Source organism: Corapipo altera, unplaced genomic scaffold (assembly GCF_003945725.1).
Source record: "Corapipo altera isolate COAL_440 unplaced genomic scaffold, ASM394572v1 24b, whole genome shotgun sequence".
NCBI classification, from domain to species: domain Eukaryota; kingdom Metazoa; phylum Chordata; class Aves; order Passeriformes; family Pipridae; genus Corapipo; species Corapipo altera.
This window is the reverse complement of record NW_020884888.1, coordinates 8,164,972-8,192,969: the sequence shown is the minus strand read 5'-3', so window position 1 is coordinate 8,192,969 and position 27,998 is coordinate 8,164,972. Positions and strand designations below refer to the sequence as shown.

At 38.7% G+C, this 27,998-nt stretch overlaps 1 protein-coding gene across 9 annotated transcripts in view; it reads left to right on the top strand.

Moving 5' to 3' along the window:
* FHOD3 (formin homology 2 domain containing 3) overlaps positions 1 to 5,867 on the top strand; it is a 387,784-nt gene extending 381,917 nt beyond the window's left edge. For all 9 annotated transcript variants that reach the window (XM_027643906.1, XM_027643905.1, XM_027643904.1 and 6 more), the window contains one exon: positions 8 to 5,867. In XM_027643906.1, the coding sequence (XP_027499707.1) occupies positions 8 to 90 (83 nt within the window). In that variant the 3' untranslated portion in view covers positions 91 to 5,867. The remainder of the gene's footprint in view (positions 1 to 7) is intronic.
* The last annotated feature ends 22,131 nt before the right edge of the window (positions 5,868 to 27,998 follow it).

The following is a 27,998-nucleotide window of genomic DNA, read 5'->3' as shown; positions in this document are numbered from 1 at the left end:
CACCCAGTGAGAAGGACACTAAAAAGTGGGCTAACACCAGAAGAAGCCAAAGCACTGGGCCTCATCAGCACTTCTGAGATGCAGGTTTGATATCCCAGAGGTGGCAACAAGAAGAGCCATTCATCTGAAGCACACAGGCTGACAACCCTTCAGTGTGACATTGAGCTGCCAGCCTCTTCTGCTGCTCCCAACATCCTGTCCTCTATTAGTTCAATTTTAATAAACAACAAAGAGCAAAACCCCACAGCCAGGGCAGAAGAAGGGTGTACCACAGCTCAGCATGTCATCGCAACAGTAACTGAAGAAGCATTTCAGTGCTTGTAGGTGAAAGCATATGACTTCTTCTTCTCATGGTGTGTTGATGTGGGTAGGAGGGGGCTCTCTGAATTATCTGTCATTATGTGAGCTGTGTTTACGTTGGCTTTTCTTGTGCCCTGTTTTAGTCATGGTAAATGTATGGCATTTTGTCAATGCAAGGAATTGTCCTTAAAGAGGCAAAATAACTCCTGTTAAGCAAACCCAATTTTTCTGAAGCAGATTCATTAAGAAAAGATATGCAGTCTGTGCAACCCAGTGCTTTATTGGGTTTTTTTATTGTTTTGCCACCAAAGAATGTAAAAATGTATGTGTACCTTTGTATATGTACAGAATGAATGTGTGGACATGTGTATGTGTATCTGTACATATACAATCATGGTGTGAAATCATGCTCTTGCAGAAGCTAGCTGGACCACGATTTTCACTGTGGGGCCTTACTGTTCCACCTGGACAGGAGGAAAAGAATGTCTTTTTTGTAGGAACTCAGTGTTGTTCAGTGGGATTCACCCTGTGGGGCAGGAGATGGCCTGCAATACAAGGGGAGAATTTAGGATCCTTAATTCATATATATTAATACACACTCATACTGTACATAGCAGCATGCACACAGAGGAGCGAATGCAATTCCTGCCTCTTGTTGAGCTATGGCTGTACTGTGCATTTGTACATTTTCAGAGAGATCTGTGTCAACAGTTTTACATACTCTATAAATGAATTTGGACGCTAAGTTCAAGAAGTTTTGTTCATTTGCCTGTGCCCTTCATGCTGCTTTTCTCTGCTGCAAGATAATGTGGTGGTTTGAGGTGTTTTTTTTTCAAATTAATGACTGAATATGAAATAGCCCTACTAAAAAGCCTGTTGTGTTTTTGCTGTTCTTTACTGGTTTTTTGTGATTATCCTTGATACGAGTGGAATGGGTACCACAGTAAACAACTCCAATATATTTGCCCTTATCTCACTGTTTTATAACTGACTTTTATAACTGCCCTCAGCATGTTTGAAGAACCTTTTGTCAACTCATCTGCCTTTAAGTGGAGGACATACACAGCAGTGAAGATGAATTGAACACAGTCAACCCACCCAGTGCTGAAGTATTTTGAAGATAACTACAAACAACAATAACAGAAAAGGGAACTTTTTAAGCCAAAGTCTGTATATGGCCATTTGATCCTCAAGAATGCACAAGATTGTGTCTTTCCATTACCTTAGCCTCTAAGATTAAGGGTGTGTCTGCAGAGCAGTAACAGCTGAGGCTTCCTTCAAGCTAGTTACCTGGGGAACTGCTGCAGTTTAGTTATGGTAACAGGGTTCAATTTTGGCTACAAAACACACTTGAAATATAGAATTAAATAAGAGTCTATACTGGGGTCCTAATGCCATAGCTGTGTTGCTTCTGGCACCCAAGCGAGGTCAGGTGCTTCACATATTCTTCTCTACTCTCAGTAAGGACAGGATAATTGCTGAAGATTGTTCAGGATAGTTGAACCAAACACAATAAACCTTTGAAACCTTGGTCACCTATCACATCGCATCGAGCACAGCATCCAAGTGATGAGAGAACCAGGTAGCTGACAACACTGCAGTGAGATCTGTAGTTGAACATCCCATCTATGCTGCCCACCCTCTTGATCATAACATTTCATTCTTTGCCTGCCAATGCCTTGGATCTTCCACGGAGTAAAAAGTCACTAATGAGCAAAGGTTCTTAAGGACAGCATTAAGTTCAATGTTTTTTTCCCCTCAACTTGTTAAAAAGCCAATTTTACAAGTAGGCAGAAGGCAATAGTTGGGTAATTAATAAAATATGTTGTATATTTGAAAGCCATGGAAAGGAGGAAGCTGGTTGGGAAACAGAAGTGGCATGTAACTAATTTCACTGCAAAATATGCAGGACCTACGAGCATCTGGATTTTAAAGTGGATCTTTATGTGCTGCTCACCATTTTGGACTTTTAAAATCTCTCTTAAGGATGCTCAGAACAAAGAAATGAAGGTAATGGGGGTTCGTGGAGGTCTTTGAAGTCTGAAACAAGAGGAAGACGCCCTGAATGTAATGGTTATGTTGAACTGTGCTACTTGCTAAGTGATAAAAGAAGCAGAAATGCAACAAAATGCATTCATGCTGACAGAGATCCTATGTTTGACTGGGAGGAGAAAATCAAACAAGTTTTTAAATCTGATATTTTAATTAAAATATTCTGAACGTGCAAAATAGGTGGCTATTGGTGACCACTTGCTAACAGGGAACAAAGTTTTGTTTTTTTTAGACAAAGTGCAGCATCTGTCTCTGAGACATAACATAGCTGATGAATTACTAATAGTTGGGCATATGTATTTTCCAAGAATTGTGCAAAAATGTGCAAAACTTTATATGCTCCTTATCAAGGAGAACATTAAATATGGGAAATAATAAGGGTTAGATTAAGTTTGGGGGAAAAAAAAGATGGTTTCTTTTGGATTCTCTGGATGCAAATGTCCTACATGTGAAGCATATTCTTCCTTGTCCATTTTTCCATTATGTTTGGTTTTCCATTTGTACTCTCTATCTGTAAAACCAATACCATTTTTTATTGAAGAATAACTTGGTCTTGTTTATGCAGTAGTATACAGTCAGATTAATTCCACTGTCCTCAGTGTTTATCGCAGCAAGATCATCAGACACGGTAACAATTCAATAACTACAGAAAATATTTCCATTCCAGTTCCTGATAAAAATGGCCAGCAGCCCTATGTGCTAATCTGTAAGGTGGCAGTGTTTCCTCTGGAGTCAGCCAACGTGTCCTGACTGTGAGAATAACTTTTGTTCTCCTTCATCTAACTAGTGGATTCCAGATGAAATGGAAGAATTCGTAATATCTGCATGCCTCTCTCTGTCTGTCTAATGAGGTTGTAACCTTCGGGTTTTGGGTTGCTGCCTGCCTGTCTATCATCAGAAGTGCCCACCATAAGGATGTAACACTTGCTTTAAAACATATGTGAGATATGGATTGGTTTGTAACAAATATAAAAGTCTTGGTTACACAATGTAGTAACACATGTTCCCATTTCTCACTTAGAGATACGTGAAGGCTGTTTCTAAACACTTGCAGCCATAATAACTACCTCTCTTCCCTTTCCCATAGTACCAGTCAGTTGCAAATGTAGTGCCCAGAGTTTTGTATCTCCACCAAGCTCTCAGAGTCACTGCTGGTGTTCATTTCAGCACCTGCTGCCAATAACTTGTCTGTCTTGGCACTTGTCTGCCACCATAATGCCTTCCTGATCTGGATGCTGAGGTAAACTTTAGCATACATAATATCTGCCAAAGGGAAGCTATCCTAATTTTCTTTCATCTTGCGTGCTGTTCAAAAGCAGACTACATGCAATTACTTTGTATTCCCTCATTCCCAACCTAAGGATAACGTTAAGTAGCAGTTGTGTGGCTACAGTGAAGAAACACCCCCAGGAAATGCTTGTGTGCCATGATCAAGAGTGAAAGATCCATCTAAATTCATCACTCCTCACCTTTCAGTCAGGCCAGGCACCAGACTCATGGATTCTAGATGTTTTATAGCCCATTGGCTGCTATGTGTGACCCTTCTATTTGATAGATCCCTGTCTATAATCCAAAATCAACAAAAAAGATGAGAATCTTTCTTGCTCTGATAAACACTGGAAGCAGCCTTAAAAGCAGTTTTCAAAATCAATTTCTTTTTCTGTTTTGACCCCCTTTTATAGTAAATGTCTGCAGTCATTGACTCCGTCAGCAAAGTAAGGCATCAGTTTTGTAGATAGACAAGACTTTGGCTTTAGCATAATAGAAAGTCACATGCGAATATCAAGATAAGAGTTAATGTCCCGATTTAATAGAAATTTGGAGTTAGAGTCTCGATGTGAGTGAACAGCAAGGGCCTCCTGCAGGATCATGCATGACAGCACCTTAAGTCCCCGGTGTGCTGTGCTCTAAGTGTAGCCTGGCCAACACTAGGACTTCAACATGTACTGCAACCTCAAAGGTCACAATGTCACTGTAGGTGCAGTGAATGCTTCCTTTTGTCAGGCACTCGGCCTGCAGCAGCCTCCCTGGTGATGTAACAACAGCAAGTAGCAGTCCAAAATGCTTTAGAAGCCATCCTCCTGATGGCAGGAGTCTGGATTCAGGTACACTGTGCATTGTGGTTATTGCAATGCTTTGATTTCACTGAGATGAAGGTGGCAGCCCACCAGTTTCACATCCTTCCTCCTTCCACCGCAACTCGTAGGCAGGTGTACACACTGCCTGCCTCCATATAAAGGATGCACAGGGATATGGTGTTAGACAGAAGAAGGAGCTTCTTGTACAATCACTACACATTACAGTCCTCTAATGAGGATTTGAGGTGGGCTGTGACACATTCGAATGGTGGCTCTGTACTTCCAGCATCGGGATGCACGAAACACTTGTCTAAGCTGTAAGGCCTATGGTTGTTGATGTTTCTCTACAGGAAAAACTGCCAGGTATTTACAGGCTCTGAAAGAAAACAATCTGAAGTGTTATTGAAAGAGAAAATGTTTGGTTATAGGCAACGGTTGGAAGATCACTCACAAACACTTGAACAACATACAAGGCCCACCTTCCTTCTTCAATTGGGGCAGAAACTGCCTCAATTGGCATTTCAGATGTGATCCCAAGAAGTTTTTAGCAAGCAGTTTAATAGTTACATAGCAAAGTAATGCAAGGAGTTGCAGAGGTTGTATAGTTTTATGTTTATGCAAAAAAAAAAAATTATAATTATTTCTAATTAGTCCATTTCACACTGAGTGGCAGATAGAGATATATTTTGTTTAATCATTATCTAATACAGAGGCTTCTGTGAAAGAAAAGGTGTATTTGTAGCATTGGGTGCATTTCTCCTTTTTAAAGACTGTCTTTGCGCGTATAGTGTCCTTTTTTTTGTGAGCTGGGAATTGTAAAAAAATGTAAAGTAGAAAAGGACGTGTTTCTTAGACAAAGGAGAAATACTGTAAAATTGTGTAAATGTCACTACTCATGTTTTTTCATGTTCTGTGTAGCATAGTGTAAAATAGGCTCTCCAGCAGTGTTATTCTGTGAATTGTAATTTAAAAAACAAGCCATGCATGGTCAGAGATGTTATCTACAAGTCCTTTTGGTTGAGTTTTTGGTTTTGTTTGTTGTTTTCTCATTTTAGATGAATTCGTTCTATGTTAAATTTAATTGTCCATGAAACTGCATTTTTGTTTCTGTTTTATTTCATAAAGAACTTGAACTACTCTTTTAAGATTTTATTACACACGAAGCTCACCTACCGTTTGTATTTATCTTTCAGAAGTTGTGTCACATTTAGTGTAAAACAGGGGGATTTTCTTTTTATCTGCCTCTTCTTCCCCCCACTCTCCCCACTTTACTGTCTGGAAAGATCCAATGACACTTTTTGTTTTTTCTGTGCCATGCAGGGTCAATATGGAAAACTGACCACAGACCTGTGTCCAAAATTTCTTGATATAAGTAGTTAAAAAGCTCACCTCTACAGCATTATGTAAACACATCTTGCAATAAAGCTTTATAGAGCACTGACTGGGCTGCTTCTTGTTTTGTTGATGAAGCCAATCATGGGAGCTTGGGTGAGAAATGAGTCAGAAGGGGGGGTCATGGGTTGTTTTTCTCATGTCCTCCAAGTACCTGCAAAGCCATTATGTGGACATCAAAGCAGCTGCCATTAAACCATCTAGGTGATCTGATCATAAAAAGCTGATCTTTTATGCCTTGTTTCACAGTTTGAGCCTAATTCCTAATCTTAAGTGAAGAAAATAAAAATGTGTCTCTAATTCCCAAGGTTTTCAGTAATACAGCCCTACAAATCCTCACTAAATATACATGGGTGCTTCTTGCTGCCATGGGCTTGGAGTTGGTTCCTGCCTAAAATATACGCTCTGCGCAGAGCACGTTACTTAAAGGTATGAGATTTATAGAAGCAAACATTAATAAAATAAAAGACTACCTGCATGTGGGAGAGCATTTCACATTGCCTCTGCATCAAGACGTGAAACACTGTGCCTGCCAGGGATTCATAGCTGTAAAGGTGGCCAGTAAATGAGACATGCCTTTAACTTGGCTGAAATACATTCCATGCATCACCATGGAATGTAATTTTCAGGTGGCCACCTATTAGTATGCCTGGACAGGCATCAGTCTTGTAGTTTTCACTGTTGGCTGGTGTCTGAGTCTTTCTTTTATTGCTATTTCTCAGCACTTGAGAGAGACTGAGTAGACAGACAGGACATCTCTGACCCTATGGAAGGTAAGTCGTAGCACAGGGACTTTTGCATCTGCTCTGCCCAGAGGCTCAATGACTATGATGAGGAGGGGCGCCAAAGTGACACATAGAAACTCAAAAACTCAAAATGCTCCGATTTCCACTGCTAGTCCTTCAAAAAGCTACTCACAAGTAATTGCTCTTTTGAGTTGCACATGTAATAGGGTGAAAATACATTATTCAAAGACAACTGCACGTGTTTATAGCGGTACCCTGGAAAATAAAGTAGGTTGACGAAGAGTCTGAGAGAGAATTTTCGACTGTGGTTTCTGAGACTGTAGGAACTGATATAAAAGGCTAGGTATGTAAGCCTTCATAGGTAAAAACACCACCTTCCTCCTTTTTAATTAGTTTTTAAAGCTATTTCAAATAAAAAAGGTGCCTTTTGGGATATGGCCGCATCCCTGAAAGAGCTGCTTAGCGTTCCAGATGCACTGGTGTAAAGTCTAGAGGATGAAAGGCTACTAGCCAGAAATGTGGTAATGCTTTTAAAAATAAATATATAAACCAAGTTTATTGGCCAGACACTTTTCTTTTCTATCACAGCATATCCATTAGCAGTTCTAAATTCCAGATGTGCAATGACAATGCGTACATATATTTTTCAGACCTAGTGCCCAGTCAGAACTCATATGTTGTCACAGAGAAGCCTCTGGCCTATAGTCAGGGAATGAGTTATTATGCAGATTATCCATTGTGCAGCTGCATGCCCTGGTTTATAGACCCTTCAGAACAGTTTGAGAACACACAACTAAATTAAAAAAAATACATTTTTTTCCTATTATAAGTTCTTCAAGTTTTCTGATGGGAATGCAGTTTGGAAAAGGGAAAGGGCTGTTCTCAAAGCTTTACCTCTTGTAAGTTTCTTTGCAGGAAATTAAGAATGACGTCTGTACTCCATTAGGGAACTATCTGGTGAGACAGACCTCTGCTGGGAAATCCCAAAAGGAGCACAGCCTATGTGAAGTGTCATGCCAGTGAGGGCCTTTGAACGGCTTTTTCTGAGTGATTTTTGAGCAGGAGCAGGACTCACCCATCTGTGGAGACATTCTGCTCAAAAATACTGGTTTTCAGTTTCCAAGAGTCAAAACCCGGTTCTCCTCTCCAGTGCCCACCTCTCTCTCACAGCTCTGCCAAGCTTGCTCTCTTGATTGAGCCAAGTCCAGAGCTTTTAATTTGTTATTTATGTGGAAAACGCCATGGAGCATGTCAATGTACAGAAGATGCATACCAGCACTGGGGAGGGTGAGACCCTTTCAATGTCCCAGATAGGACTCATAGGATCCTTGGGCATATCCTGCTTCATTATTTATGTTGTAATGAGCAGAAATGCTTTAAGCATATGCCAAAATCTTGCAAATAAGTTTTATGGCCCTCACTTGGTGAGCGTTCAGATCTCTTTGCCTAGACAATGGACAAAATTACTAATCTTGACTTTTATATGTATTTTCCTTTGTTTGTTCCATACTTAATGTGATAAAAGAAGAACAACAGTTAACAAGCAACAAAGAAAATAAAATACCAGTGAAATCCACGGCACTTGAAACTGGACAAACTTGAAGGCAAAGGTGAGGTCAAAGCCCTGTCATAGCCTCCAGTAAACATTCTACTGGTTCCATCTCAAGGCAACATTAGCCAAGCCTGTCTTGGAAGAGCTCTGAATTTGCTTAAGAGCAGTGGTTTGAAATCTTATCCCTGGAACAGGGAGGACAAACCACTTCCAGAGCCAGGCAGGGCTCAGGTGAGGGGTCAACAGGTGGCAAAGGTTCTGGAGTATATCCACCACCACAAAGGTATGTGCCATGACTGCGTATGGGATATAAATGTTTTTACTATAAACCTTGGACTAAACTGTGAAAACACATTTGTCACAGGTATCCAAAAGCTACAGCAGGGTGAAAATTCTCCTTTTTAATCAAGCAATGAAATCTTAAGGCTCTTGAATGAGAAAAAAAAGGAATCCTCCTTCGATCCTTGTCCAGACTTCCTATAAATATGCACTGGGAGGCTTAAATAATCTTGGCAAGGTATAGCAAAGGAAAATTATTGTTAAAAAGAGGTCCTGGATATCGTTTCAATAAACTTTTTCCCCACATAAACTTATGGAAAATTATTGACCTCATAGCAAAGTCAAGACAGAAAGAAACTTTGAAATATGGCAAGATACCCATTTGAACATGAACTAGACTGCCTTCACATAGGTTTGTCTGGAACACCTCCCAGATATACTGCCTTAATTATAGGGAGCAATAGATGTGCAGGTTAATAAAAAAAATTAAATGATCGCAGTGTCAACAGTGATGATCTAAATAAAACTAGCTGTGAGTATAATTATAAAGAAAGTGTATTGAAAATCAGGCAGTAGTGACCAAAGCCAAATGAAAATTTTATGCTATTGGCTCTGTGAACAGTGGAAAGAGCCTGATAGACTTCAACAAGGTTGAATCAAGCCCCCAAAGATAACTATTAGAATGTTAAACTAGATGGAAAATGGATTTCTTCTCTGAAAAAAAAGGCCTCAAATCATTTTAAACTCACTAATTACACTGGGGAATTCTCTTTCAAGAACAGACAGCACACCATAGCCTGAAAATCAAAAGTGAATCCTTGTTTCCAGAGAAATTATCTCAAATGTGTTCAGATTATAAACATGTGGGATGAAACACAGTTAGCATCCAAAATTGTATAGTGTGGAAATTCCACATCTTTTTAGAAGCCAAAACACTGCAAAGTCTGAAAACAAAACAACCTAAAGCAGTCAATTGCAATTTTTTTTTTTGCTATGAAATGTGAAAACCATTAAATTTCCTCATAGGAAAATAAAATTTTAGTAGAAACTCTATCACTCTTACAAAATTCTTTATCATTTCTTTACAGACAGACACTGATAGACAGGTTACTAGAAACTAGTAAGTTTAAGTCTGGTCTTAAAAATGGTGAAAAGTTCCTAGCCATGAAATTTTGCTTATTGTAATAGTTCCTTCTCCAAACCTGTATCCTCCATGCAATGTTAACTTACACACTTCATAAGTTTTTTTACTTTCCTATGACGGGAATGAGTTAGTTGGCATACACAATGTGTTAATCATTTATTATTTGGTAATGCCCTATACATCTTTCTAAAGGTAATCTGGATATTCATAAAGTTGTGATTACTTGATATTAGTTAATCTGAGAGTGGGCCTTACATTACAGTATGTAAAAGATAAATATTTTTATTTTCAAATACCTCTCAACAGCATCATATAAATTATTTGCAGGGAGTAATTCTGTGTTCATATTTATGCTTATGGCACATCGCAGGTGGATTTTTGAATATGCAATGGATTCTATAATCTGGTAATATGTTATTTTAACTTCTGAACATATTTTTCAAGGTGGAAAGGCAACGAGATGGTTATATGAGTTGTTTAACTTGTGCAAAGTATTTATTGGTAAGGGAGATAGTTCAGAAAGCAGCAAGGCTCATTGTTCTTTATATCTTTCAGAGTATGAGATCTCCAAACAACAGACCTATTACCCTGGGATATGGATTTCCTGAAGAATTATCAGCAGTTTGTTACCTGTTTCTTACACATTCCTAGTGTTCACTTCTAGAATCACAACTTCTTACATGTTTAGACATCATAAGCTCGCAGGGTCCCAGTAAAGGGGAGCACTGAGGCACTTGTGGAAAATTCAAACTCCATCAAAGGTTCTGCTGCAGAGAGGACACTGGGAGAGAAGGTAATTTGAGTAACAGAAAGAAAAGTAACATCAACACCCAAATCAACAATATAGGGTAAAAATAAACAAGGGAAAGCCTTAATGACAAAGATTCTTATTTTGATATACAGGTGAACCTAGCAAAGAAAAGTGCAGAGATCATTTTAGTAGCAACACTTCAAGTAAAGCCCTGATGCAGAAGTAAGTTTGAAGGCTGGGAAGGGGACACATAGCTGAATATGCAGGGTAGAAAGGCTGACTTTTCGAGAAACTCTGTATTGAACTACATGAAAACAAGAAGGGGATGGATTATGACCTCTGTCACTATAGGGAGAGAAAGATGGTGTGTACAAAGAGAGAAGGTAAGAAAGAGGACATCATACATTTCCTGAGTGTTAAGTGGATTTGCCTTAAGTAAACTATCTAAAGTCTGGTTTAAGAGTTTGATAATTTTCAAGACTTCTTTTTTGCTGTGAGCACCAAAAATAGAAGTGCAACATAAATTAGGTAAGGGTCACAGAAATGACCCTTACCCATTCTGGGTTTCACTGTCTTCCGACAATCACAAATTACTTTTGTGTGTGGCAGGGAGGGTATCACCTCTTGTTTGTCTATGGTATAGATGCCTTCTAACCCCAGCAAGATGCCTTCTAACCCCAGCAAGAGGGCATAGAAGGAGGTTGAATCTCAAGGCAGGTTGAATATGACTGCAGTGTTTTTAATGTTGATAAGTATTTCAGTCAATAGTTGGGTGGATTTGCAAATGTGTATCTCCCCTAAACAAGCAGAAGTTAAAATGGGATTATATTGGTGGTTCTGAATGCTGAATGCAATGTGATGTTGATCACTTCCCTTGTAGCCAGGGATCTCACAGAACCTTTGGTCAAAACTGTGGTTTTCTATGTCAGTCACTCTTTGTCCACCCTGATGAAGTTATTCTCTTCATAATAAACCATTTGGGTCAGCAGATACAGGCTTTAATGCAATTCATCCCCAGCTGCCAAATCTGATCAGAGGAAATAGGAAGATGAGAGTCAAATAGCTCTGTGGTCTCCCCAGTCAGACTGTTAGCAGCTTAACTTTCTCCTTGGCAGTGAAAAGGGTGTAATTGTGGAGAGAAAACTGGCATGCTGCAATGTAGAAAATATATATGTTTTCTGCATATAAGGAACACATTTTGCAGGAAATTCTAAAAAAATCTTTACAGAAGGTATACTGTTTCTGACAACATTGCCATCTCTACTGTATTCAGGTGTAGTTTTCTTGCAAAGTCAAAGAGAATAAAAGACCTTGAGAACTGTTTCTAACTCCAGGTAGGTAATGGTTTGCTTTCTCTTTGGTCAGCTTAAAGGTTCCAGTTACTCATTGTCTTATGTTTCTGTTAAATTTTTTTTGGCACTGGTTCCAGGAATTCATTACATGTGATCTAGAAATTTCCTTGTGTGGTCTCTGACGCCAGAGTGCTGACCCAGGAGTAAGAACAGGCTCCTCGGAGTAGAACTCTGACAACACACCATATACACCATTTGCCAGCTAATATCACTGTGCTCCCTTTCTGTGTTTCCTTCCTTTCTGACCAGGTTCTATGATTACTGGCACAGGCAAATGTAGGGACTCTGAAAAGGAGAACTTCAATGCAAAAGTTATAAAAAAACTCAGACTGTTAAAGAGAAGAAGATAAAATTTAGAGTGAGGGAGAGACAGGACATGACAATACACAATGAATCCAGTCCACAAAATCAAAGTAACTAGAACTGATTTGGAATTTCTTGATGAAAGTAAAACCAGTGCTGTTTGGAAAGGTGATAAGTCTTGATGAGCTTCCTGGGGGGAAAAAAAGGAGAGCTTTAAAAAATCTGTTTCTATGTTTTCAACCAAAATGTGTGTTTTTAAAGTTCAAAAATAGATTAATTTTGAAATTCTGGTAAATATAAAAGAAAGTGTCAAGAATCCAGAAAAAATCAAATAATTTTTCAAAATGTTTGAAACTTTTTACTTTCTTTGTAGTAATTAAGACCCTGAGACCATTCTAATACCTCAAAGGTATTAATGAGACAGCAAAATAACTTTCTGTCAAGTTATGGAGATGATAGATTGGAAAGCCAAGTTGATTTTGATATAAGGACATAGAGGAAAATAAATTGCTCATGTAAAGGGATAATTACTTATTATCTACAGTTTGCTTATTGGAATACCTTCATTGGGAATTTGAGACCTGAGAAAGTGAAGCTGGAATAATAAAGGTCAAATTTAGAAATCTATGTTCACTAGAGTGAAGCTGTTGAAATACAGTAGAAAAATCAAGACAATATGGAAGATTATAGGAAACACTCGTGCTTCAAAAAGAATATAAGGTGCTAATGCTAATATCAATACTCATGGTAAGAGTTCAAGAACTCTCTCAGGAAAAGGGAGTTTAAAACATATTGCTCTGACATGATGCTTTTGGATTATGCAAATGGCTTTATAATTTTTGAATAGGTGATGGACTAAATTTTGTAGGCAATTATATGTACTCATCTCTGTTGAGTTGGGAGATAACCAGAAAACAGAATCTGAGTTTCAATTACTACTCCTTTATTGTGATATCATAAGATTTTCTTGCACTTTTATGAGCTAGAGGTTTAAGTTGAAATTTGACCTCACAGCACAAACCGATGGAGAAGAGACTTCCTTCCTTGCACTTTGAACAACATCAGATGTCTTTGCAACTTGGAACTGTAAATGTATTTCAGAATAGACTGTAGTAGCATTACATAGAGAATTATTTCTATATTATTTAGTCAGGGTTACTTATCGAGAGTTCAGTGTTGACCCAGACCAACGGATGCTTCCACTCAATATGACTACAGTATAAAACAGCACTTTGCTACAACCACAAGGAAAAGAGGCAATCTTTCCTTGTTCCCATTATAAAATGTGAATGCAATCTTGAGTGCACTGATGTCAGAAAATTTCTGGCTGTCAGTAAACCCTGTGTTATTCTTAAGTGAATTTTCAACTATAGATACTTTTCTGAGATGCTTTGACTTTGTAGCACATGATAGCAAATGACTTCTTAAAAAATATATGGACCTTAAGAGCAGCCCTGTCAACATTTTAAGTGTTGCAAACAACCAATTCGGGGCTCTTAACTGAGAGGACTGTGGTTGCAGAATAACTGCCTTGTGGCATGTATTTTCAAAGTCTTTACTTATACTTGGCAGAAATTGCATTATCCGCGGCTTTGAAAAGAACTTTTGGCTGAAGTTTCTGGCTGTGATAAACCTTATGAATATAGTTATGCCCAGAGGGTAATTGGAGTTGAAGTAGACCATGAGCCTTTGGAGACTTTTTTTTTTTTAAATCATGATAGTGTTCTCTATCTGTCACCTCTGAAATTTTAAAGTTGGTGCATGAGGCTACAAAATATGACTGCCATTTAAAATGTGTGTCTTTTACATTATAATGGACTGATTATTGCTGACTGGAGTAGTTGCAACTGTGATGATTTCATTGCATGTGTAAACAAGTACTTATTTATAGACCAGTTGCATCTCAATACAGTATACCAATGCCTGTTTGAGCATAAGTGCCCAGATGTTGATACAGTGTAGCTGAAATGAAAAAGAAACAAACAAGAAAAAAACAAACAAACAAACAAAAAAACCAAACCCATCCCTACCAAACCACCAAAGCCAGCAAACCCAGTAATTCTAGAAGGTGGTCCTGAAAACTTCCCCAGGGACCACGGGAAATTTCACACCACAATATACTGCACATTTTATTGGCTTCTCAAAAAACAGGCTTCTGAAATGCAAAGCTGATACCACCCCTCACACAGGTAGTAGGACATTTCAAGTCATCCAGACCACCTGGAGCAGCACCCAGTAGAGACATGCTAGAGCACTTAGGCAAGGCTTTATGAAGCTGAAAGGCATCTATCATGTGAGTGGTACCCTCTCTGTGTATTGCAGATCATATCTTGGCCAGGGACAAGCAGGAGACCAAATTTTGCTGTGCTTATATGTGAGTAGCTCCCAATAGAACGTGAAAAGCCCAGCTCAGAACAGGAAATCATCACTTAGCATAAATGAATATTGTTCTTTTCACCAACCCAGCCTTTAACATGTGCCAGCAGATGACCTGCATGCATAAAAACACCTTTGTAAACAGGCATCAACCGTGGGGCTTGGCACTGTACAGGTTAAGTAAGGTAGAGATAGTTCTTGACTTGAGGAGGTAAGAAATTTGATACTGCATTTGCTTTGCATGATAGCAGAAAATCAAGTAAATACAGCTGCCTGCATTGTACCTGCATTATTCAGTAGAACCAAGGAAAACAGTACAGGATGTGGGGCAGTGATGGGGTGGTTCAATTCACTTGTGGGTTTACCACAGCACCTTTACCTGATGTAGTAGGGAATGTCACAGGGTCCATGTTCCAAGTGGGTAGACAGTGGGTCCAGGTACCACTGGTCACAAATACAGCTCTGTTATATTAATGCTTTGCTGTCATGTGTTTGCTTTGCCGCTAACATGGCAACAGCTGCTTCATTGATAGTTTAGTCTGTTGGAATATGGCACGTCAGAAAAACAGTTCTTAATGCATTGGAACTGATCTATTAACAAAATCACAGAATGGGTAGAGTTGAAAGGGACCACAGTGGGTATTGATGCTTCCATTTGTGTTAATATGAAATTAAATGAATTTTAAAGAGTTAAATGCCTTTCAGAATGTCTAATATAGATTATATCTGCTTAGTTACTTTTATAATCCAACCTCATTTTCTCATCTGTAGTTTGTTTAAATGAACTTATTTCCTACAAATGAACTTGATTCCTACAGCACATGTTATCTCACTCTTCTTGAATACCACCAGTCGGGCCAATATCATATTAATTTTTCCATTTAGTTTGTGGGGGTTTAATAGGAGCCTGCTGTAGTCCACTGGGTTATCCCCCTTGCCCTCCCTGACTCCTGCAGAGTTTGAATTCTTGCATCCTGATGGTATTCAAAGTATTATTAGAAGTTCATTCCCCTGGACTAAAGATCCCACAGCAAAAATTTTCAGAACTTTTGCATTCAAGAATCTCAAGTCTGATGATTTTTTCCTAGTTTCTCTCTTACTGAATACTGCTTAGCAGAGTGGTTACAACCTTTCTTTTTTCCTATGAGTGTCTTGTTCTGCTTTTCAAATACAGAACAGAAATATTAATGCCATACCTCTGTCTTTTCTCCATCAGCATTCCTACATTAAGAGTTGTACTGCTCATGAGCTACCCTATTGCAAAAATTAATGACTAGTATATTCAAATTTCTTCTTAACATTTATAGCTTTGCTAGTCATCACTTCTGTTTCTACCATCATCTTATTTTTCATTTGACATTTGTCACCTTACAGATTTCACCTTACCATTAAAACAATTATGAGTTTTTAGCCAAAGTTATCTTCTTTCCTCTTTGGAAAATCAGGAAAACCAATTATCTAATCAACAGCTCTCACAGAACTCTAAGTTTTTATTCACAGTTTTCTCTCTAAATTTTCCATTTCACTTCATTTCCTCTTCCACATTTTTCAGACTTAAATACCAAAAATAATCTTACATGGAGTGTTCTCCCTGCATATATTAGCTGGCTATGATCACAGTGATTGCATATATTTTTACCTGTCATTAAATGTTAGAAACGAAAATTAGAAAGTGTTAGAGAGTTATAGAGGCAAACAGGGATTCTGTTACAGTGAATATCCAAAAAAATCGCAGTTGTAAATAATGAACATGGTAAGGTTCTTCAACAAATTCCTATACTTATCCACTATGAGATTTATTGAGAAAAATTTAAATTGTAAAAATGTCAGTAATCACAGTGCATTTTTCTCAATATTGCTCCACATACATACTGTCTGTCATAAATGCAGCAACCACCCAGTCTTCAGTCCAGTCAATTTGCAAGCCTACCAGTTAGATTCATACATTTTGTGACCCTACTGACTTGAAGAGAAGGTGAAGTATAGAAATAATAGCTTAAAAGATGCATGGAGTATCAGTCTGTCCTTGCAGAACAGTAGAATTGTCTTTTATGGTCCGTCCTTGCTGACAGAAGAAGGTATGGTTAGAATCACAATAAAAGCAAGTTTCTATTTCTGTGTACCAGTCCTGTACAAGTCAGAGATACACTTTGGTGGTGCACCCAATGAAAGCTTGATGCTCTTGCCTTCAATTGAAGAATGCCACTGCAGATCTTATCACCAAGATAAAACTTTTTCTTCTGTGCACTGAATGAGAGAGCTCCTTCTTGGACCCAACCTGTTGCTTATGGTCCAGGTTTGCCCATGCAGAAATCCATGTGCACTAGGAAAAGCACCTGATCTCATTCCTCTGCCCAGGGACCTCCAGACAAGATGACTCATGTTGGAGTTCCAGACCACCGCTTCCTTCCAAGCCCAATCACACATTGCCTAAGCAAACCTGGGCTCTCAGCTCCTGCCCCTCCTCCTGTCACCTCCTTTTTTTCTATTCCTCCCTTCCTTCCTCCCCTCTTTCACTCTTTCCTGGCTTTTGGCTGCTGGCAGAGTTAATTGACAAATCTCGCTATCAAGTGGAAGATAAGCATCTTCTTCTCATGGGGACATTGGTGCAGCAGGTGGGATGCGTGCAGGGGACACCAGCCAGTTCACATGGGCACCTCTTCAGGGAGACAGGGCATAGAAGATACTCCGGCTTCTTGCCAGACTGCAAGCTCTCTCTTGACACTACTCTATTTTCCTTTCTGAATTTTTCGAGTGAACACTTCTGCAGTTTGAAATGCTTGAGAGAAAGTGGATTCCTTGGCTTCTAGGCAAGCTAGGCAGGTTGGTCAGCATCCAGGTTGGGGCAGCATTTAATAAATTGGCTCATAAGCTGATTGGTTTTGTACCTTTCATTTCCTCTGCACGCTTGCTTAAAATCAACCAAACAAAAAAATCATCACCTCTGACCACCAGACTGGGAACCCTTATACTGTCTCACCTACCTTTGACCACACTGACTGCTCAAAACATTATTACCACGTTGATAACAATCTGTTGATTTCTGATTCCTTCTCTCATCCATTAAGTTTAAGATTGGACTTTTCAGCTCATGGCTCTCAGAGGTGTTATCCACCTCCTTCATATGACACAAGGAACATTTCAGAGAGGAGGATGCTTGTTCTCACTGTATTTCCATGGCTGCCAGAGCACATTGAGGGCACCTTACTGCTGCAATGGCAAAAAAAAAACAAACCAGCTTTACATCTCAGGAGCTAGATCCTCCAGAGGGCTCAAGACTGGAGAAATGTCCATGCAAAATAAAGAATATTTCCAGTCTGTGCCAGCCTTTGAGATCTTCTTTGGCTGTTGCATGAATATTCCCTTAATTTTACTGAAATACTAACCAGCTCTGCCACTTGGTATGTTTAGCCATGGCTGAGGGTGGATTCTCCTTCATTCATTTGCTCTGGATGAAGCTGACAATCCAAGTAGAAGGTTGCTGTCTTTTACCTTCCTCCCTTCCTCCCTCTCTTTTTGTTATCTTGGAGGCCAGTATTACAAGAACAGTGCAACACCCTGTGATCTAAATTAAAGAGCTGTCAATATAAGCGGTGTCATCCTGTCCCTTCTCAATTTAGCAATTTAGATATTCCAGTCTAGTCTATGGAACCTTCTGTATCTTGAACTTTCTGTATCTTCAAACCTTCAGTATTTGAGGAAAAAGTCTTTAATCTTGAAAGCTAGAGAGACTAAATAAACTTCTTTAAGCCATTTAATCAACAGAGAGGGGATGTGGGCAATTAATGGGGTTACAAAGAACTGCATCTTATTCGGAGGGGGTAGCTTTAGGACAGGAGTGAGTAACATTAGTGGATTCAAGAACTGATGTTGAAACCAGATTCAACTAAGATGATCTCCAGGGTGTTCCTCCTGATCCTTTTTATTACTTTGTTGTTGAAATTGTTTTCTAATATTATTTTTTATCTCAAACATCACATTCCCATCTCCTGAACAAAAAAGATTGCCCAGTCTTTCATCTTCCTCTGGTTGTATTTCTTTGCCTCATTACACATTTGTTTTTATGGAGTATTTGATCATATTTTCCAAAAATTATTTAAGCTTTGGGTATCTTTCTAATAGATATTTTTTAGTTCAGCCAAGAAGCTATGGGCTTAAGGCCCATCTCTACAATGACAGAAATCTCTGAAGTTAACTGTTGTGATGGATTTTGAGTGGGACATAATAATGCATAAAAACAATGCTGACCTTATTATAGGGTAGTCACCGTATGAGTACATTGATTAAGTCTGAAAAGAGGCTGTAAGGAAACAGTGACTCAAGATAAGCCATTCCACAGGAATAGGATAATAGGAGACCAACCGGCTCCAACAGCACTGGCGTGATTTCCCGCTGAGGCTATTGGACTGGTTTTGTCTAGAAGGGCAGCAGCCCAAGAACTGACAAAAACAAAAGGAGTCCCTCTTTCCAGAGAGGAGCTGGCTATTGGAGAGGGGAATCATGCTGATCTGAAGGCACGCAAGACCCCATAGAAGGACTGTTATGAGCAGATAGTCCAAGAAGGACTGTTATGAGCAGATAGCAAGGTGAACATAAACATGGTATGAAATATGTTTAAAATAAATTCACGTGCACTCTTTTCTGGTTTTAAAACAATTTGCAGGGTTTCTTTTCATTCTTTCATAACAAAGGGAGCATTACACAGGTCTCTAATTCCCAGGTGTTTCCTGGGAAATTTTTCACTTCTCTTTCATGTTTGCATAGATATGCCAACTTGAAGTTGTTCACACATACCACTTCTAAACCTCATTTCTCAAGTATTAGGGAATTGAACCCCCAACGACCACGTGGACCGTGTGTTTCTGAACCACAGTTGTCCTCTGTGTATGTTTTCTTCAACATTTAGTGTCCTAACAGGTTTAAGTGTGGAGAATTTCTGTTGATACAATTCGTTTTTGTGCAGCCTGGAAGCTGTCACCTCAGCCTCCTACTAAACTACACATAAAAGACAGTCTATTTCTGCATATAAGATGAAAATTTGGAAGTTTAAATAGTTTAACTGGTTTCTCTTTTAGTAAGATAATTCCTCTGTCAGGTTGCTTCAGTTACCACCAAAACTTACCAAGTAACACAAGTATTTAATTACACTTTTGCTGTCAGTTATATGTGATATAATGACATTTTGGGCATATGTGCTCCTTGCATTAAAGCTTGGCCCCAATAATCTCCCCCAGTACAGGTATGTACACATGGGTGGTGTTTACCTCATTACAAACTGTGGGGGAGACATTATTGTGCTCATGAGGATGTCTGAAGGGTCCTGAAAGTATAACTACTGCCTGCATCTGCTTCTTTGACAAGTTTGATCAGACTCAAAATCTGGATGTTTCTTTCACTCAATTGCTAAGAGAAAGCCCAACTGCTGATCTCTGCCCTACACCATGCACATAAGCTAGACTTACCTAAATTTTCACATCTGCAACCTTCCCTGCAATACAGTGCACCCATTTCTGTAGTAGCAACACAGAAAAAATTGCCTGCCCCTCAAAACCCAGCTGGAGAGAAAAATACCAGGCATCTCTTCAGCAGCAACCACTGTAATGCGAAGTAGAGGCTTCACAAAATGTCACTTTATTAGTTACTGTTCAAATGCAAGCCTACAACTATCTTCTAGTTTTATGCTAGGGCTATAGAGAACCTTGAGTGCCTGAAGTCCTGGAACAGGTACATGTGTGGGAACTTTTCAAGAATCCTGTTTAATTACGGTTGTGTTGTGATAGTCTCTGACTGGGGATTTATAATCTTCAGAAAACTCTATCCCATCCTTTTAATGCTTTTATCAAAACTCTCGCTCGAAGAAGTAAAAATATCAAAGAAAAGAATGCTAAAATTCAGAGCTTGTATATACTTTACCGAATGTACAGTTATATCATGATGTTCTGCTTCTGCTATTTTGATAGCAACAGCAGAAAACTAATGTAAAAGTTGATTTAGCTTTCCATCACTTGTATATCTGCTCTGAAAGATGGCCTTGCAATTTCCTTAAAGAACAGATGGATGATCTCAGTGTGGCCTCCTTAGGAAGAAAGCATGTCATCTTAGTTATTCTGCTATAGTCTGGCTTTTGTGAAAATGAATTGCCTACACTAGACTTGCTCATTTAGCTAGGATTGTCCAGACTGCCAATGTCTAGTGTTAATTTGACTCTTTGGATGGCAGAGACTGTTGGCAAACACATAAGCTTGGCTTTGACATGTTAGTAGCTCATGGACTATTTGTGTCAATAATATTGACACTGACCACAGACAGAAGGTCTGGAAGAAGGTGTGCTTGAGCCAAACCACTGGAGAAGACAGGGTAACTGGGGTATGGCAAATATATTCACAGATTATTCAGCTTAATGCTACCTGTCTTTTGCATAAGGAAATTAATACATCATGTAAAATTAATTGATGTTTTGAGGATGGGATGTGACTCCAGCAACAGAAGGAGAGACCATCACTCCATGACTACTGGCCTGTACTAAACCTAGGATGCAAAAGTAGACATGTGCCTGTTTTCTTGTGCTGGGCTCTACATGAATAAGGTCCATGATTTCTGCCTATGTTTTATACTTCATTCATACTTTAAATTATAATATTTTCTTTTTTGGCAGTAAGTAAGTGGTGATATGTTATTTTCCAATGCATATAAATTCTGTGACAAGTCCACATGCCTGATACTTTTCTTCAGTTCCACTTTAATAAGACAACTCTAGCATTCTGAGTAGAGAACAGACTTTTGTTTAGAGCAGGTGTTTAAGTACATGTGTGTAGACGCAAATGTACACACACACATATTGGTGTGTATTAGGGAGGAGTTCAGATCATACTGAAACTTGAAAACCGTGAAACCATTGGAAGCTCAACAAAACTGATATTTATTACCAAGAAGTGACCAACAAAACAAACAAACCCAAAAGAGAGGAAGGGAGAAATAAGCCCCCAGCACGATCTCCCAAGGCACCCAGCTGTTGCCCATAAAGTTATCATACAGACCTAGCATGCCTATAATTACCAATAGCAGAAGCTGCATCCTTGGAAAGTCAGTAAGTTCACAAACTGGCAGGCGTCCCCACCAAAAGGCAACACTGTCCTTGATGTGAAGCTAGCTTACCTCCAAGAAAGAGCTATCTGCTTTTATACAATTAACTGAGTGACCTCTGTCTAGGCAGGTGTGGTCAGCACCGCCCCACCAGAGGTGGTCAGTCCCACCCCCTTGATTATGTAAGTGCATCACTTCAGCGAATGCGTGAGTACTTTGGCCACACACGCAGTATGCTTCAGGGGTCTTTCCTAATTGAGTCTGGGGGCGTTACTTCATCCTCTCCTCTTCAGTCTCTCCTTCAAGCAACCTTGGAGGATGATTAGCCAACCAGAGAACACCAATTAAAACAATTTATACAAGAAGCTCTCTCTCCAAGGACAAAGTACCCATTTATCAGTACTTGTTTTCTTGTAACTTGGCAGAGAAAAAGCAAAACTTTTACAGGTGGCTAGGCCAAACACAGACCAAAAGTATCAGCGTAATTAACCCCTGATACACAGTATTATCGTCCTGTTGTTAATGCAGTATCATTCCAGTGACATAAATATTATAGGATTTTTGCTGCCAGAATTCTTCCCTAGTTCTACCGTGACCAAATCTGGCCTTTCAGACATTCATCTGCCTTATGTTTTACACTGTGCCTATTTCTATGATAAAGGTTAGTCTGCTCCATTTTTAAGATGAACTGAGGAAAACCATAAACCCATGTTTCTGCATAGCTATACAATGTACTGTCTTCCAACTCTTCTACAAGGTCCCCACCTGGAGCCAGATTTTGGCCTTTCCATACTTCTGTTTTATTCTTTGTATACTTTCTTGCATGCAAAGGGGTCTTGCTATAATTTATTCTCATGATAAGGTAGAAATGAGGGCCTTATATCATCAAACATGTTTGGCAAATACCTTTCCACAATATGACACTTTCTCTTTTATCCAGTGCCTGTGTCTTGCAGAGATCTAGGAAAAATTGATCATACACGCACACACACACTGAGTCTGACTATGGTGCTCAAGGATTGCGAGCTACATATGTGGTGTATGGAGAAACAGGCTCTGTAGTCACCCCATTCAACCTATGCCAGGTTGTGCCAGATGGGTAGACAAGGATTCCTTGAAGCAAAAGCTTCTTAAAGTCTGCATAGACCAAAGCTTTTCTAAACATTTCTTGAATTCCTACACTAAGATTTCCTATTGCAATGAGTATTTCCCCTTAGGGTAATCCCTGCAGGATTCTTGGTGGCAAAGATGTGTTTCATCAGGTATGTAGTTTTCATGGTTGTCTTGCAAATTTCTGAACAAGAAACTTCGGCCAGGCCGATTTTGCTGGTGTCAGCCCCTCTGACCCTGACTTCAAAAACAAACATACAATAGAAACCTGTTGTAAGATTTATTGAATTGGGATACCTTGTCATTCATCATCCCACCGCAAGCATAATATCTTTCTCTGAATGGTTTCTAGATATTCTTGCAGGAAGGTCCCCAATGTGTCCATGGACAATCTGAGTTCATCATCATCCTTTGGCCCTTTCTCTTACAAGTATCTTCTTCAGCCCACTGACAACTTCATTCATTGACAGATGATATCTCTGTCCAGTTGACTTAATTATCTTCTCAAGATTTCTCAATTTGACTTTCTAGCAACTGCTCAATTTCTTTTATGCCTTTTTTTAGATGCTACAGATCTTTCATTTTATTACACAAGGACTTTGAAATTTCAGACTTACAACAATAATCTTAAGAAAGATAAATTAAAAGGGAAAAAATTTAATTGCAGTAAACAAATATGTTTTCCTAACACACCATGATACACATACCTTATAAATTGTCAAGGTTAGGTATTCTGGGCTTAGACTGGTGAATAGCTTCTGTTTCTGAAAAATTATCTCTCTGACCACTTCTGTCACACTTTTGTCTTCTACAAAACACTTCTTAATTTTATATGATGCATCATTGCTCTGAACTTCTAAATGATTACTGATGAATCATTAATTGACTTTAAACAAGTCCGTATAACATTGTTCAGGCAACTTGCACCTCTTCAATATTTTTTTCTGTCAGGATTTGGCCATAAAATATGTTGTATTGCATGGGAAAAAATGTACACATCAAAGGTGGATTTTTTTACAGAATTAAGAGACTCGTAGAATTATAGAAATATAGAAAGGCTTGGGTTGGAAGGAACCTTAAAGATCATCTAGTTCCAACTCTCTGCCATGGGCATGGACACCTTCCACTAGCTCCATCCAGCCTGGCCTTGAACACTTCCAGGAATGGGACATCCACAACTTCTCTGGGCAACCTTTTTCAGTGAAAAATTTCTTCAGTTTAAAAATATTCTCCCTTTTTGTCACTATCTGCTTGTGTAAAAAGTCACTCTCCCTCTTTTTTATAAGCCACTCTTTAGGTACTGGAAGGCTGTAATGAGGTCTCTCTGAAGCCTTCCCTTCTTTGACACTGTCAAAGGCCTTACAGAAGTCTAGGTAGGTGACATTGGCTGGTCTTCCCTTGTTGACAGTTGCAGAATGAATCCTAATGTTGTAGGTAGATATCCCTGGAATCACAGGAGAGTTTTCATAGATTAATCAGTTTCATATTCGCAGTAGCTAGCACATTATGAAAAGCATCTTCATAGGATATTTGAAGTCATTAGCATGTATACATGTTTTTATGTGACTGCTTATGGATACTGTGCTGTAAATGTTATTTTTTTCTATTTTTCTACAGAAGGCAATATTAAGAGGATAGTTAAAGTCAGATTTCAAACCTATCAGTACTCTGACTTTTTTGTGGTTTAAAAAGAAATGGATATAACTACCTGTAAGTTTACTGTATGGGTTGCAGAACATCTGGTGAACAGCTGCTTTCTAAAGACAAAGTTATTCAGATAATCTCACTGAATAGCTTTAGGGTTCTGTCTAGCAACAAATGGCAGAAACAACCTTGTTATGGCTCATACCTGATGACAGCCAAAATGTCTCTCCTTTTGGGTTTTTTTTTAAGTGCTTAACACCCAAAAATATGTAGCAGGACATGTTTCCTGGGCATCTTCACAGTATTAACACTTGTGATCCTGCTTCCTGTAAAAGCTGCTCTGAGGTCCATTTGCAGAATGGATTGTTTCTTATTAAGGACCTGCATTCCCTTTGGTTGCTTGCCATGAAGGGAAACAGTAGGTCACAAGTAATGTGCAAAATTGGTAATAAGCCCACGCAAAGGAAATAAATACACTGCAGAGTGTTGCCAGCAGTTTCTGGAACCTTGCTCAGCACTTGCATATCATCAGAGCTCTGAGTTAAAAACATTGGGGTAAGGGATGCTCAGGCACACCTCAGCACACTTTTTCTATCATTTGCACCATTTCTTTAAAATGTATGAAAATCTGAAGAATACTCTCAAAAAATCTTTATCCCATTTAAATCTCCTGTGTGCTTTGTCCTGAATTTGAAGGCAGACAAGAGTTTTCTTTCCTAGAAAACTTTGGGATAGGAGACATAAGCATTTGGCAGGTTCTTGCCACATTGATACTTTCATCACAGATATGAGAGTAGTAGTAGTAGTTGCGTGGAACTAATAGTTGAAGTGGGGAGAAAAAAGATGGGGATGTACTTTAAATTGCACCTGAAACACTGTTTTGTAGAAGTAAGACACCAGATGAGCAGTCGATTAGCAAACAAATTTGTCAAGTTTCATCTCAATTTTTTGTGTGTTTGTAGCCCATTCCTGGCTGGTGGCATGAAGTAAATCAGGATACAGCAGAAGTAACCCAGATAATTTTATGTTGCCATACAGAAAACTGATCAAGTTTGTGGCACCATGAGACAAAAAGTTTTACAAAGTAAGAAAAAAACCATCCTGTCTAACCCTCTACCCTGCAGCAGGATCAATCTTTCCTGAACCATGCCTGTATCTAGCCTGTTCTTATGTCTCCAGAGATGTCACTGCCTCCAGAACAAGCCTTTCTGGAGGTTTGTTAGCTTCACTTGTGGAGCTGTGCCAATGACTACCTTACATTGTTACATTTTTATTTACTGTACAGATGAAAATGATGCATGCCCAAAAGTATCTGAAGACTACTCTCCTTAGACTAAGAAACCCAACTTTTTTTCTGATGGGCCATGCCATCAAGGAAAAGCACACAAGAAACAGAGTTGGTGTAAACTCTGGAAAGTTATACTTCACTAAATGAGCCCTGCTATTTTGTACTGTAAATCAGCCATATGCTGCACTTGATGAGGTGAAGACTCATTCAAAGTCTGTCTCACATACAATCTGATATGTCTTGGTTCTGCATGTAAGCATCTCTTTAAAAAAACTCCTATCCTATTATACAGATGACTTGTAGGTCTATTTTTTTGTTAGGATATGTTTAGAAAATGAGCAGAGTTTGTCTTATAAAGTTTTTTTTAAAAAAACCATATGGCTCCATATGTGTCTCAGATCTTGAAAGGTAGAGATGTGCTGTAAATGCTTCATTGACCCTGTGCCAGATTCTCATGTTGAATCTTCCCATGTGTAGCAATGTGTTGACAAGTACAAAAGAACCTTGAATTCAGTTGCTTTAAAACTTTTTTCTTTTGAATGCTACCTCAAGAAATTAAGGTAAACAGGTATCAGATAAAACAATCAATTAATGCATACACAAAAATCACAGTCCATTTCTATTAACTTCTAGACAGTGCTTCAATCGTGTATTGTAAGCACATTCATCCTAAAGTACTAACTGTATGAGGAACAATGAAGATCACTTCAACAGAAGGGTATTAATGCCAAATTAAAGTCTAAATTTTCCCTCTTTTTTTTTATATACTTGGGGTTGAAGAACTGATGTGAAATCTCACCTCCAATTTTCCTAGTTTCTGATAGGAATCAGATTCCATAGGTACACAACAAACATTTTGGCTTTTTTTCAGTGGTTTAAATTCCTTTTACTTCTCTAGTAAAAGATTCTTGAGAATTAAGACATGTCAGTGCATTTGAGTGATACAGATAAACAAGTCTTCACTTCTGTAGCACAGACTATAGCTGAAGAGCTTTGAAAAAAATAACAGATATTATGAAGGAAATATTTCCTCCTTTGCTGTAACTCCAAGTGGATGTAACATCAAAAATATTTTCAGAGATGGATTATATTTTTATTTTACTTTTGTGTAAAGTAAATAGAGGATGTAGATCAGCACTGGAAACAACCCTAGTAAACTACTAGATTAAGAAGAAGAAAGGTCCTAATGACTTCTGGCTTAGTCTTGGAGAATCGCATTTAAATTAGTATTAAAATAGATTCTCTTCATTCCTCTGAAGGGAAATTTTTTAACCGCAGTAGCATGCTTCAGGGCTTAACCATTTGTATGTGCTGTCTCCTCTGCCATCCCACTTACAGCAGAACTAGAATGACAATATTTGGAACACATATTCACATATTTTTTTGTTGCTATGACAAACCCCATCTGAAAAGTCATTTGCACAGCAACATAGAGTATCTGCAAGAAATGTTCATCCAGAAGACAACTCATTTCAGAGCTACTCTGAACAAATTTTGGGTCATGGGGCTGCCCCACTTTCTTTGCTATATTTAGTAAAGGCTATCATGGGCCATTCTATTATGTTGGCATGTCAGGAGCCTCAATTTTAAAAGCGTTAAAAATATCCATTTGCAAATCTCGATTTTAAGTGTTAAGAATAACATGAGGAGAAAAAAAGTATTTGATGAGTCTCACAAGCAGTTAAATTAACGTCAGTAAAGACTCATGTCCCTCAAGTGGCCCTGGTCACTTCTGTGGCTGTATAGAAGATGGCCCAGATGCTCCCCACCACTCCATTGCATGCTGTTATCTTTAAGACAAACTTGCCATGATGGGAACAATCCTACTATATTTTGTTGAAATTGTCATTCTTGCAGGAGTAAAACAATAAATTTTTTTTAAGATCATATTTGCTTTGGAAAAATGTGTGTTTTCTTCTGTAACTATTATATAGTGCATTTTAAAAGTCTTCTATGGTCTTTCTATGGTCATATGTGTGAAAAAGGGGTGAAAACCAGCAGCAGCCATCACCAAAACCTGACAGTCCCTACGTATTTACATTCACTCAGAGTGTATAAGAAGCTCAAGGGTGCTCTGCCACAAGAGAGAGATATCCAAAGTCATAATTCCCCATGAGTCACATCGGGTGTCACACTCACCAATTTCTATCACAGATATTTTTTCAATCACAATAAAGTGTTTAAAATAGCAAAAATTAATTTATGCCTGCATTACCTCCTCTTTTTTGGAAATGAAAATACTAGCACAACATAAGGAGCAAATTTCCATACTTAGCTGAGTTAGGGATGTTTTAATTGTTTTCAATTTCAATTCTACTGAAGGGAAAGAAAGGCTTGGGTGATGCCAATGGCAGGACTTTCATTTCTCTCTCCCTCCCTTCCCTGTGTATTTTTTGAAGGGCATCTTTAACCTGATGCCAACAGTATGTTGTAGTTATGTACACCATTTCTGGCAGTCTCCTCCCTATGGCCTCTCTGTTCTTTATATGGAGAAGGATGCACAATTGAAGAGCAGGTCCAATGCATGACATTCATTCACTTGATTTAC